This window comes from Aulonocara stuartgranti (assembly GCF_965226115.1).
Source record: "Aulonocara stuartgranti genome assembly, chromosome: 3".
In the NCBI taxonomy this organism is placed as follows: Eukaryota; Metazoa; Chordata; class Actinopteri; order Cichliformes; family Cichlidae; genus Aulonocara; species Aulonocara stuartgranti.
In genome coordinates, this window is record NC_138941.1 from 44,917,839 (window position 1) to 44,931,083 (window position 13,245).

The 13,245-nt window shown below is 38.7% G+C and overlaps 1 protein-coding gene across 1 annotated transcript; it reads left to right on the forward strand.

Annotated features, from left to right (window-relative positions):
- The first annotated feature begins 8,157 nt into the window (after positions 1-8,157).
- On the forward strand, positions 8,158-12,807 carry LOC309703984 (uncharacterized protein). Its single transcript, XM_082528936.1, has 7 exons — positions 8,158-8,316; positions 9,276-9,745; positions 9,927-10,115; positions 10,246-10,341; positions 10,539-10,692; positions 10,842-11,030; positions 11,162-12,807. The coding sequence occupies exons 2-7, from the start codon at positions 9,278-9,280 to the stop codon at positions 11,203-11,205; spliced, it is 1,140 nt and encodes a 379-aa protein (XP_082385062.1). The 5' UTR covers positions 8,158-8,316; positions 9,276-9,277; the 3' UTR covers positions 11,206-12,807.
- The last annotated feature ends 438 nt before the right edge of the window (positions 12,808-13,245 follow it).

Sequence of the window (13,245 nt, forward strand, 5' to 3'; positions counted from 1 at the left end):
ACTAGATCATGAATGACTCTTTTTATTTTTCTGTTTCTGTGAAAGCAGAAACATGAATTTACAACTGAAATGTCAATAATAAAGAAAGAAGCAAAAAAACATTAATCATTTACTGATCACCTCAACCGAAAAGCTCACTCTGAACGTCCACATGTTTCATATTAACTTTATGTTTATAGTATCGCCAAAGGTATTCCGTTCAGTTCTACTGCCACATGTGTGTACAATCAAGCACTTAGGCCGGCAGACTGCCTGCACAAACATTTGTGAAAAAATGCATCGCTATCAGGAGTGCGACCACACTGCAATCAGTGAATTGCAGCGTGGGGGGATTCCCGCTGTGCAACAAAAACAATGCAAAATGTCGAAAGCAGTGGTGTATAGCACTTCGCCACTGGACTTTACAGGTAAACCTTGTGGAAAGCCTTCTCAGAAGAGCTGAAGCTGTTACAGCAGTAAGAGCTGGGCTGACATCATATAAAATAATTACGACTAGGATGTCACTCAAGTTCTCATGCATGTGTATTGATTATTGTACTGTAGAGGCTGGTGAGAAACAGCAATTCATTTCAGCCTGGGTATTTCTTGAAATACCACATAAAATGACAATAAACTTCTTTTTGAACTCTTCTTGAACTTAAGCTCTTGACCTTGTGAAGGTAGATGAGTAAATACTTTGGACACTGTAGTATATTTTTATACAGACAGATCAAATGTTAAAAACAAACAAAACAAAAACCCAGTTACACAGGTTATGAAAGCAAACAGGTTACCCTGGGAAACATTCAATCTGTCACGCTGAAGGCTCAGAAGATGTTAATGTCAGCTAAGCTGTAATTTACACCTTGAAAACAGTAAGGTTGGAACATAAAACAAAAACCCTTAGACGGCTGCACATGTACAAAATGCCTCTACATGTGGCAAATTAGGGTGATCATTCACAAACAAAGAAACACAAAAACCAAAAAGCCTTGGTTAATAGCTACTTAGTTTGGGACTTTTTTAATTTTTACTGTTTTGAAAAACTGAAATTTTACTTTCAGATGTTAGTTAACGTCAAAATTGTAGAATTCAAATAATATGAGATTATGTTAGTATGATAATATATGTCAGATATCAGGCAATGCTGCTGCTGCAAGTGGGGCTGTTAAAGCTAGCCAAACTAATTAAGTAAGAACAAACATAGCTCACTCAAAATTATCCATATTTCTCTCTCTACCAACATGCAACACCAATGTTTGCTTCAATTTGTCAAAACGTAGAAAAAGTTCTTTGAAATTCAAGACACACCTCTGCAGACTTGCTTGTTTTATCTCTTTATGCTATTTTAACTTAGTGTATACCTACTTCTGCATTGTAAAACCCTTTGTGAATTTTGTTCTTGTAAAGCAATATTTAAATAAACATTACTTACTTACAAAAGTCAAGAGTAGATATTTGTGAGATCTTTGCACACAGAGCCAGAAATGTAAGTGAAGCATTACAGTTACAGAGTGTAAGAAAAGTATATGAGCTGTGTCGGGAAACACATTACTGACATTTGTACATTTTTGTTTTGCCTGCCTCTGATCTCTGATGACTACCACATTGGATTTGATATAGAGCAATTAAGATAGGATTGAAATGAAGATGTTAGTATAAACATAATTTTAAATATAGATCCCATAGCTATCCCCAGATGTTGTGTTTTCTCCTTAGCGATGCTCTGTCAGACCTTTACTGTAGCTGGTCTTCAGTTTGTTTCTGGGTCACTTTGTTTTCAGTTTTTCTCTGTTGAGTTGAGACCAGGGCCCTATTTCAGGAAGCCGGTTTAGTGCAAACTCTGAGTAAGTATACCCTGAGTTAACGAAAACTCTGGGTTTTCGGTTTCACAAAGCGAGTTTAGATTAATTCTGAGTGAGTTACTATGACGACACACTCCGTGAAGCTAACCTGCCCCCTAGCAGGTTTACTTCAACTAACCCTGACCTTCTCCGCCTCTTTGTCAGAAACCTGACTGTAGGAAGTGTCAGACATGGCGTGCTCCTTCCTTGAAGAACCAGTAGATGTTGAAGCCCAAATTCTCCGCAGAGCTCTCCGCCGGGAGAGAGTGATTAGAGCGCGTTTGGACATTTTATCATTTCCTGATGATTTTCTGTGTGAACGTCACCGTTTTTCAGCACAATCTATAAGTTATTTGGATAACATCCTCAGGCCTAATATTGCTCATGTGACACATCGCGGACATTCTCTCAGTTCTGTACATATTATTTGTATTGCACTTCGGTTTTTTGCAAACGGGAGCTTTCTGTATAATATTGGTGACGCTGAGCACGTTTCCAAGGCTACCGTCTGTCGGGCAGTCAGGAATGTTACAGTTGCACTGAAACGTCTCGTGTACTCGTTTGTGGTGTTCCCCGATCATAGACCCACAAGATTTATCAAAGAGGGATGCCACAAAATTGCAGGTATCAGGATGAACGAAACTTAATCCATGATGTGGTGATACTTGAACTACTACTTAAATTTTACATTTATTTTCACGGTTCCCAGGCGTGATTGGCTGTATAGATGGCACTCACATTCCAATCATTGCTCCTTCAGTAAATGAAGGAGACTATGTGAACAGGAAGTCTTTCCACAGCATTAATGTACAGGTACATAGTTCCCTGTAGCATTTCAAACTAACACATTATTTCATTATAGTAATGGATGCTAATTTGTGTTCTCTGCACTGTGAAGATCATATGTGATGCTGCCAACATTATCACAAATGTGGAAGCCAACTGCTCAGCCTCTGTGAGTGGTGGTGGTGGAGGACCCCCACCTGTTTTTCGGGCCTCCGCTTTTTTTCTGTTGGCTATAACGGGTCACATTTGAGCATACAGAGTAAGCAAATATGTACTTGTAATGTGCTCAGATAATTTCAATAAGTGCTTACAGAGGGGAAATTAATGTAGCCTCTAACTGCAATTGATTTACATCGGACAAACAGACCAAGCACTATGGCTCATAATACAATTACACCTTACCTGTTTGGACTATATTTTTATATTTCATTTTTACTTGCTGCCAGGAACGTTTGGGGCCTGTTGGGTTGCACCTGCGCTCAAATCACATCACAAAATAAAATGTATGAAATAAAAAAGAAAATAAAATATAATAAAATAACGTGTTAAATGGGTGGAAATCCCTAGATCAATGTTTAAATTAACACTCACGCATTGACTCTGTCGGCTATGTTTTGCCATGCATGCTCCCTTTCTTTTGCAGCTGAGGCTGTGTTACCTTTTTTCCGCGGAATTAGCATGTTATCGGCATATGCTGCCATCAGAATTTCGGCCTCAAGCGCTGTAAAATACATTGACCGCGCCTTCTTTCCCTCCGTCTCCATGGTGACTCGCTTAATCTGTGCTCCACTAATCAGGGCTTTATGTATCCTCGTGCGCGCGCTTAACTTGGGGTTAAAGCAACTCCGCGTTGACTGAACTAATTGTTATCAGCCTTTCTGAAACCGAATATTCCGAGTTGGACAGTTCGGGGTTACTCAACCCTGAGTATCGTTTTTCACTCTGAGTTTTCTAAACCGGCTTCTTGAAATAGGGCCCTGGTCAAACTTCAAAAAATCATCAGGAAATGATAAAATGTCCGAACGCGCTCTAATCACTCTCTCCCGGCGGAGAGCTCTGCGGAGAATTTGGGCTTCAACATCTACTGGCTCTTCAAGGAAGGGGCACGCCATGTCTGACACTTCCTACAGTCAGGTTTCCGACAAAGAGGTGGAGAAAGTCAAGGTTAGTTGAAGTAAACCTGCTAGGGGGCAGGTTAGCTTCACGGAGTGTGTCGTCATAGTAACTCACTCAGAATTAATCTAAACTCGCTTTGTGAAACCGAAAACCCAGAGTTTTCGTTAACTCAGGGTATACTTACTCAGAGTTTGCACTAAACCGGCTTCCTGAAATAGGGCCCTGGTGACTTACTTGGCCACTGAGAAATATTTTAATTTCCTTTCCTTGGGAAACTGTTAAGTTGCTTCTGCAATATTCTTTGAGATATTATCCTTATGTTCATTAAAGGTTTGTCAGATTAGTTATGCAGCATTTGATTTAATCAAGCAGAGAGTACAGCCACATAAACCTCACATTTCAATCTGCTGCTTCTATCAGCAGTCACATCATGAATAAACACTAGTGACCTGGTTCCACTGGTAGCCATAATGCCGTCTCCACCATGTCTGACAGATAACGTGATGTGCTTTAGCTCGTTAGCTTTTCTCACCTTCGTTATATCTATGGTAAAATTACTCTGGTACAAGTTAACCTTTGTTTATCTGCTTGATGAAATCTGTTTTTTATCTTCTCTTCAACAGCGTGAACTAATACTGCATGACGTGTGGCCAATGTCCACAGTCAGGCTGTTTGAACATCAAGGAAATTCCGTCTACGTATTTGTACTCTTCAAGGGAGTGGCCATGGAAAAGGAAAATACTTCTAAAACAAGGTGTGTATTGTTTTTACTGTTTGGTTGGAAAATGCAGTGATTGATAAGCAACCAAAGGTCTATGTCACAGGTAACAACCCTCAAAACAAAGTAGTTCTATCAAAAAAGATTTTTGACTGGCCAAGTTAAAGACCTGACCTTTGTCTAAATAAACTAAAAGGACCTGAGGCAGGTAATAGGGCTGGGCCATATCATACCGTTCACGATAATACCGGTATAATGTTGGGCAACGATAAGAAAATGAAATATCGCAATAGAATATGGATAAAACGCGCATGCGCAGTGCCTTTGTTTTCATACGCACATGGCGGTGACGGAGAATGAGAGAGGCGGAAGTGGATCGTTGAATGAAACAGATGAACCAGAATTGGTTTGTTTTTCTGAAAATCGACAGTGCCCCTTATAATCCCGTGTGCCTTATGTGTGAACTCTGGTTGTGTTTACTGACCTCGAAACGATTTTATGTTGTACACGGCGCTCGAAAATCTGTCAAATGTTTTAGTACGACTTTGCTAAGCTATGAACCCGCACTGCTTGATGGATTGTCGGAGCATTACGGCTATCGTAGGCAGGAGCCTCGCGGAGTGATACGTACGGTGCTTCAACATAATATTACCGCATTGTGTGTGTATAACCTTTTTTAAGTTTTGTGGATATTGTACATGGTTATGCTGAGGATATGTCGGCCAGTTTCCTCTGAAAATGCCTTTTGGTTCAACTGTCAGCAAGGAATTTGCACTGTTACATTTTTAGAATCAGAATCAGAATCAGAATCAGAAAGGGTTTTATTGCCAAATGTTGAGCGGGTTTACAACATTAGGAAACTGCTGCGGTGCTTCAGTGCAAACATACTGTTATAAATTAAGCTTAAATAGACATGAAAATAAAAATGAGAATAAGAATTAAAAGTGCTAAGTAGATAGATAGATATATACATGATATATACATGAGTGCAGGTGGTGATCAGTGCCAAACATGGAATGATGCAGTGAACACAGCGTAGGGTCATGTGTTAGTGGTGGGAACAGTCATACCGTTATTGTTCATGTGTTCAACAGCAGAGGTTCTGGTGCGAATGGACCGGAGCCTCCTGCCTGAGGAGAGCAGGTCAAACAGACTGTGTCCAGGGTGAGAATATATAACTTTTATATAACTTTAATGCACATAAAAAACAGCTGCTTGCTTAAGTGAAATACATTGATGTTTTTTTGTTTGCACTAATAAAATTGTGGAGTTGTAAAGTATTTTGTCTTGTGTCAATTATATCATCAGTTATATCGTTACTGCAAATTTTCAAATGTGTATCGTGATAAATATTTTTAGTCATATCGCCCAGCAGGTGACATGACTAAGCACTTCTAGCACGTAATTCAGGAAACACACCATCATTGCATAGATTATTAAGTTCTGAAAAGTAGAAATTAGAAAATAACCACGATTGAAATGAGTCAGAAACCAATGTTATCAGAGATCACAAAATAAACATGGGTTTTATTTTATTAAGGTCAAACTACCAACAACTAGAACTCAAAACAATCTCCAACGTGAAGACGCATTCCTTCCTCGGAAAACTAAAAGGGAAGAATCTAGCTACTACCACCACATCGGTGCACACCATTTGCAAAACACATTAACTGGACACCCTCCCGACACAAAAATCCTGCAGAGGAAGAAAACAGAGTTAACCACATACAGGAAGCACCACTGCTGTAGCATAAGTTTGTTTATTTAATTAGCTTGTTTTTTTCCAATGCCTAATTATGGCCCCCTTCACTTGCATCCCGTTGGACCTCATATTAAGTTATCCAGTTAAAAACTATAAAATAAAGGTTAAAACCTGCAATGGACTCCAGGTGTGTGTGTTTTTCTTTATGGAATAACAAAGGAACAGACCTCTCCTGGCCAGGAAAATGCTTGTCAGTCAAATGCCCAAATACCTTTGGAAAATGTGTAGAAAAACAGCTGTAACTACTCAGTTATCACATTACTTTTTTACACCCTTTGATTTAAACCTCAAAGTCTGTACTTCAGTCTGATTGATCCGCTGATGTCATGTACAGGGTAACCAGGGTAATCTTTACTCCATTGCAATTTTTATGATGCACTGCACACCACAAGGGTATAACATATGTGATGTGATGGAGCTGGGATTGCAAGTTTGATTCCCACCTGGTATCCAGTAAGGATCCTGGCTAGACTCCCCATGGTAAAAACAAGCCCTGGAATGGCGCGGCTACGTCTGCAGCCTGTCTGCAGTTCAGGACACAAGCATTTCACTACATGTTCACTAAATGTTGTACTGTGTATGTGACAAATAAAATTTGTATTAAATTACATTTGTACTGTATTAATGTGACGTTGACAGTATTCAATTGTTTACAAAATTTACATTTCTGTTCCTTCACTCGGAACATTCTGTCGGATTCACTACAGATAAATCTGCACCCACCTGACCCCAAAAAACCCAGGGAAGCATATGACCAGTTTCATGTGCAGTAACTCAACCAGCACGACCAGTTTTGCATATTAAAGGCATGACGAAGAAATAACTTCACGCCACTGACCCTGATTAATGCCAACCATATATCCTGACTGACGTGTAAAAGGTCCACCCTCATTCTTTCTCGGAAATTCTGAAGTGGAAGTTAAGTAGCAACAATGAAGATTTGATTTGCAATTGCAAAAACCTTGAAGCACCGAATAAAACTTAAGTGAACACAGATATCAGAACTTTAGTGTCTGTGTACTTAAACACAATAAGGGAAAAGGAAACAGTGTATTTCGAAGAGCTGTGTTCATAATAAAGTAAAAAAAATTGACCAAGTCAGATTATTTATTAGTTAATAGTAAGAAAGTGCACGACAGAAGTGTTGCTGGATTTTAGTAGACATCCAAAAATTATTTTACAGTCAATACACTACACAATAAACAGAATGACATAAAGATCATATCCACAGGAAGCAACTACCCTGCTGAAAGAAAAATTAAAGGAACACTTTGAAAGCACACAGATCATATAGGCGATGGTGTCCTGATGGATCTCCTCCCAGATCTGGACCTTGATCTTAAGTCAAATCTTTTAAGTGGCCTTCTTCTCAGGAGGACACTTAAAACCCACTTTAGACAATGGAACATATTACGTTTACACAAATGGCCAAGAGGAACAAACCGAGCTTTGTGCCTTTGAGGCAGATCAATTTTCTTTCACTTTAAACGTTTCAGAATTGGTTTAAACAGTCAGTAACAATATTTTGATATTTGAAAAAAAAAAGCCCAACCAGTTCAGTCCAAGTATGTATAAACCAGAATGGCTCTGTGACCTGTTCAGTCATTCTTTCTTTCTTGTGCATTTTCAGAGTTAATAAAAATATTTGGTAATTAGTCTCATTGCTGTTCGATGGCAATATACACATTAAAGATTGAAGTAGATCCCCTGTTTTTACCTCAATATCCATGTAGGTTGCATGCATTGTCAAGGAAGTGGTGAATTTAGAAACAAAACTCTCTAAAACAAAGAGGTGGAAAGACAAAATTCAGGTTTGTTTCAACGCGACACACCCTTATTCCTCGCCCCACCCTGATCACTAGAGTGATGGCAGAGTTTCACATGTAATGCTCTTGTAATGCTTGCAATTTTCTCCCCTCCCCTCTGCTTATTTAACAGTGACAGAAAGTGAACAGGTGTCACTTGTTCATCTGGAAGCCACTGGATACATCAGAAGCTGTCCACCTCCAAGCCCTACCTGAGACTGAAACTACGTAGGCAAAATCTGAGGAACGATATATCTTTAATTCAATTTCTTTCACTATTTGCACTGGAAATAAGAAAACTTACAGGTAGGTAAAAACAATACATATGCAACATCATATCAGTTTTTAAATGAGTTTTTTTTTGTTCAATATCTGTTTAAGTTTGACATTCACTATCTAATAGTGTTTTGTGAAGAGTAGTAATTTATGATCGTAACAATGAATAAATTAGGATTGCAATTAGCTTTCAATAGTATTTCATTATATATATAACCTAAATAACTTTTTTGGAGTCTGGAGTACCTTTGTTGTAAACTGAAAGACTGTTAGGCTTACTTTCCAATTACAATATATTAGTCATTTGAAAACATGAACAAATTTATTACTTTCATTACTTTATTACTTTTTATTAATCTTAATGTTTCATTGAATTTATGGCACTCTTATGTCAGTTGCCAGTTTGGTTTGATTGTTTTTCTTATTTATTTGAGCAACTTTTCGTGTGATATTTGGTGGTGGGATTTATTAGCGTTTTATTTTGTGGTTTAATGTTTCACTTTTTTGTTAATTAACTCCATACTTATATCATCTGTAAAAACAAATTATGTGTTATCTTGCTGCACTTAATTCTAGAGCCTGTACTGTAAGTGCTACTGATTATTTTGTAAAGGTCCTCACCGTTGTTATATAAGCCAGTATTCCCTATGTTATGTTTGAATGGTATACACAGATGATGAAGTTGATTTTTAATTCCAAACCAAACAACTCACCTTCTGCTTGTTTAGCTTTGATGTGTACACTTATGCTTGCACTGGCCTCAGTGCTAAAGATATTGTAAAATGTGAGGCAGAGTGCACTCTGGTGGACAAATATATGATGAAAAAACCACAGAGTGAGAGAGAGAGAGAGAGAGAGAGAGAGAGAGAGAGAGAGAGAGTAGCTGTAGTGACAGTAAATGTTATTAAATACAGTGCTGTAATAAACTTCACTTTACTTACAGTTAATAGTTAGAGTTTACTCAATCTCTGTTATTCCCTCTGTTTTAGGCATGGACAGCAGACTAGTCCTCACTCTCCTGTTTGTGATGCTGACTGGGTGTTTCATGGGCACTTGTGCTCAAAACATTACGGCAGCACCCAACAACACAATGAGTGTGACTCCAGCAACCAGCACAAATGCTACCAGCACAAACACCACCTCCAACACCAGCACCCCAATACCATCCAACAGCAACACCACTTCCAACACCAGCTCCACAACACCATCCAGCAACAACACCACTTCCAACACCAGCTCCACAACACCATCCAGCAACAACACCACTTCCAACACCAGCTCCACAACACCATCCAGCAACAACACCACTTCCAACACCAGCTCCACAACACCATCCAGCAACAACACCACTTCCAACACCAGCTCCACAACACCATCCAGCAACAACACCACTTCCAACACGACTGCAGCTCCAACACCTGCCCCACTAGTGCCTGACAGCAATGTGACAATTGTTAATGTGAGTAATGTAGAAAAAATTTAAAATATATTAAAAAAAATATATTTTAAAAATAAATTAAATTATTTGTTAATTACTATAGCAGAAGACTGACAAAAACAAGTTGCAGTTGCATTGATCAGTACCTATTAATGTATACAACTAAACCACTCTCTAACATGGATCTTATTTATCCTTGCAGACCTCTTTTACTAGAGATAATTGTAGCAAGACACAGCTGTGCGTTTCTCAGCCCTCTGGCTGCAACCCCTCCAGTGGGACATGTTTCTTCCTTGGTAGCCAAGCGCTGGGAGGTCAGAATTTTAAGTTTTCACTTTCAGGACAATCAGACGGCTACGCTGCTCTCACCCTGTCACGGAACACCACACAGGTATGTCAAATTTAATCCTTTTAGCACAGATGAAAATACAGTAAAGTTTAACAATGAGACAGTCTAGTATTTTGTTAGTCGTCATCTTTATAGAGAGGTAACATTTACAATTTCTGGTTCTTCACCACAGGGAGTCAATGACACAACCTACATCTGTGCAAATGACAACAATGTAGTCAAATACATAAGTGCTCTTCTCAACAATGGCAAGCTGAATCCCACAAAGGTGAGTTCTACTAGCAGACTTTTGAAAAACAGTTTAGTAATACTTTTTTAGGGTTGGAGTGTGTGACAAATGCTCATTCTGCCTATCACTACTTATGCCCTTGTGTTGCCTTCACTTACATTGAAGTTTAATAATGAAGAAATTATTATCCTAATAAAAACTAAGCTCTTCTCTTTGTGATCTGTTTTCTTCCGCAGCTTAAAGTCAACAATGTGAAGGGCAGAATCAATGGAAGGAACATCCAGTGTCAATTTGATGCCACAGTACCAGTCTCTACTAGAGCCCAAACTAAAGCAGCCGCAGACAGTACAAGTTTCTCAATGTCAGTCTCCACTGGAACTTATAATGCCAGTAAGCTAACACATCAACATCACATCAATTGCACCTTTAACAGACCTCTTTTAATGATGGTTACACAGACCATCACTGACAATATATCAATATGTTGTTATGTACTTTAAACACATCAGTGATCTTTTTTTCTCTGCTTGTTCTTTCAGCTTCAGGGGATCTGGGTAGCCCTGCTTTCCAAATAACAACTAATGTGGTAAACCTGAGTGATGTTAATGCCACCGTCACCAATTTGGTTAGTTCCAACTCCACCAACACCAACACCACCACCACCACCACCAAACCCACCACCACCTCTGCTGCTAATGCAATTACAATCCAGCAATCAATGATGCAAGGTAAAAGTACCAGATAAGTTTTCTTCTTTCTTTTGGTTTAATACTTACCTGAGAAAAGAATATGTGCTTCAAACATGAAACACGTAGAGTACTTAATACTTGTTCTTCTATTCTTCCTTCCTCGCCTCTAGCTTTGCTGATCACTGTGGGCATCCTGACTCTGAGCTGGCTATAAGGAAACTGAAACCTGCCCTACATAACAGATTAAAACTTCCCTATCCAACCATGCTACTATTTTTAAACTCACAGGTTTACTATCAACAGTATGTCCCAGACTCCTATGATTAATTTTGTGGGAAAAGGTCACATTACAAATCAGGACTGGTGGAGGGCAATCACTTTCGAGAAGCTTTTTTTATACTGCTTTTACATGCAGTTAGAGATTTGGTTGGAATCATTTGCAGAACTCTTTAAAACGGTGTGGTAAGATGGGGCACAACTGCATTATTAAGAGTAACCGAACACATAGTTTGAATTAAGTGAACCAGAATCACGGCTTTTACCAGTGTGTGCAATTTATGCAAATTTTGGGTAAAGGGTCTGGTACCCTTTAAAGCCCACATTTTTATTGCTAAGCAAAAACATTCGGTAAGTTTATGGTTACTTTGATTATTAAACTGCTAAACCGTGTAAACAGAAACTGCTGGTAAACCATTGTTTGCCTTTGTCTACCCTTAGAACACCAAAAGCAAAATTCATTTGCTGATGATGACAATGATGCCAGCAAATGGCAGAGGTGCATTTAAAAACAATTATGTTCTGATAGTATATTTCTATTATATGTTGTTTATATGAATGCTGTTTGTTCAGCAGTACCTTTACAATGACGCCTTCAGTGGCTGATGTTCACATGCGTTGCTTGCTTTTTAGCAGGTGTTCACAAATAATGCTATATGTGGTACTACTGAAGATGCTCGTGTAATGATTTTGTATTACATGTTTATAATTAAATATTTATCAAAAAAAATATTTTGTGTGTTTTCTGATGGATGTTGCTAGATTTGAATTGGAACTTTTAACGTTTAGTCAATTTTGGGTGTTCTCAAATGAAATTACTTAAAACTACAATATTTTCACTACATGCACTTTTCATGCGGTGCAGTTGTGTCTTGCCATATATTAAAGAGTCAGCCAGATAAGTCACTGCCCAGAGCTTGTGACCATAAGGATACGAATGCTGATCAATATGAAGTGACACGTTCACTATCAAGCTCAGATCTCTCTCCACCCAAACAGAGCAGCACAGCAGCCACATCAGTGTCAGGAGCCTGAGATCCTCAACATATCCTAGAAACTTGCTCCCAACCTGGAGCAGGTGAAAACCATGACATTGAACTTGAGGATGTTAATTCTTATCCCAACACTCACCCAGGAAAACCCCCAGTGCGAGTTAGAGATCACGGTCTGATGAAGCCGGGAGAAAAGCATCATCTGGAAAGTGCAGAAACGAGATCCTGAGACCACCACCTTGAATGCAACTAAAAATTCTGTCCATAAATATAATGAACAAAATCTGTGACAAAGGGCAGCTTTGTAGTCCAACAGCAAACAAGTGCATACAAACATGTATGACATGTCAACTGATCCAACATCTCCATATTTTGATTACTTTCAGCTTGGGAAGATCCTCATCCAGATGATTATTACAGCAGTGGAGTCATTCTTCTTCAGCGTGACCTAAAGAGCGTTCATTTCCACCTTGAATCCTATGTGTGTTTTTTTTTAATTTAAGACCCATGTCAAACATTTACTAAATAAATAATTCCATTTATTAAAACTGGGTGGAACTGGATGCTTTTGACTGGTGTTCACTGCAACCACAAAACATTTGTAAAGCACTAATGAAAGTACACACATATAAATGATGTGACATCACCAGGAGCAAATTTACTAGAAAGTGAAAAGAATAGCAAAAAAACACAAAACCAAACCCTGTGCGAGACCTGTGGCGTCTGTTCAGGTGTTACACATGTCAGTGTGGAATTTTAAATTGCTGTGGGCAATATTGCTCAAGCACATTTCTTATTACTGAGTATATTTAGAGTCCATAATGAGCTGTTTGACCAAGAGTTTTGGACACAAAGAAAAACTTGGTGTGTGGAACATAAATGTGTAATGAGAAAAGGGGAATGAAACAGAGAAAAGTCTATAACAACGATGTGGACAAAACATAAGAAAACTTATGAAAACTTCAGAAGCGAGATTTGTTTAGAAG

What these genes read in the sequence shown, in the direction of transcription:
- LOC309703984 (XM_082528936.1), top strand. Translation starts at nt 9,278, where the DNA reads ATGGACAGCAGACTAGTCCTCACTCTCCTGTTTGTGATGCTGACTGGG. An exon ending in TGTCACGGAACACCACACAG is followed by an intron (nt 10,116 to 10,245) that starts GTATGTCAAATT and finishes TCTTCACCACAG; the next exon opens with GGAGTCAATGACACAACCTA. An exon ending in CACTGGAACTTATAATGCCA is followed by an intron (nt 10,693 to 10,841) that starts GTAAGCTAACAC and finishes TTGTTCTTTCAG; the next exon opens with CTTCAGGGGATCTGGGTAGC.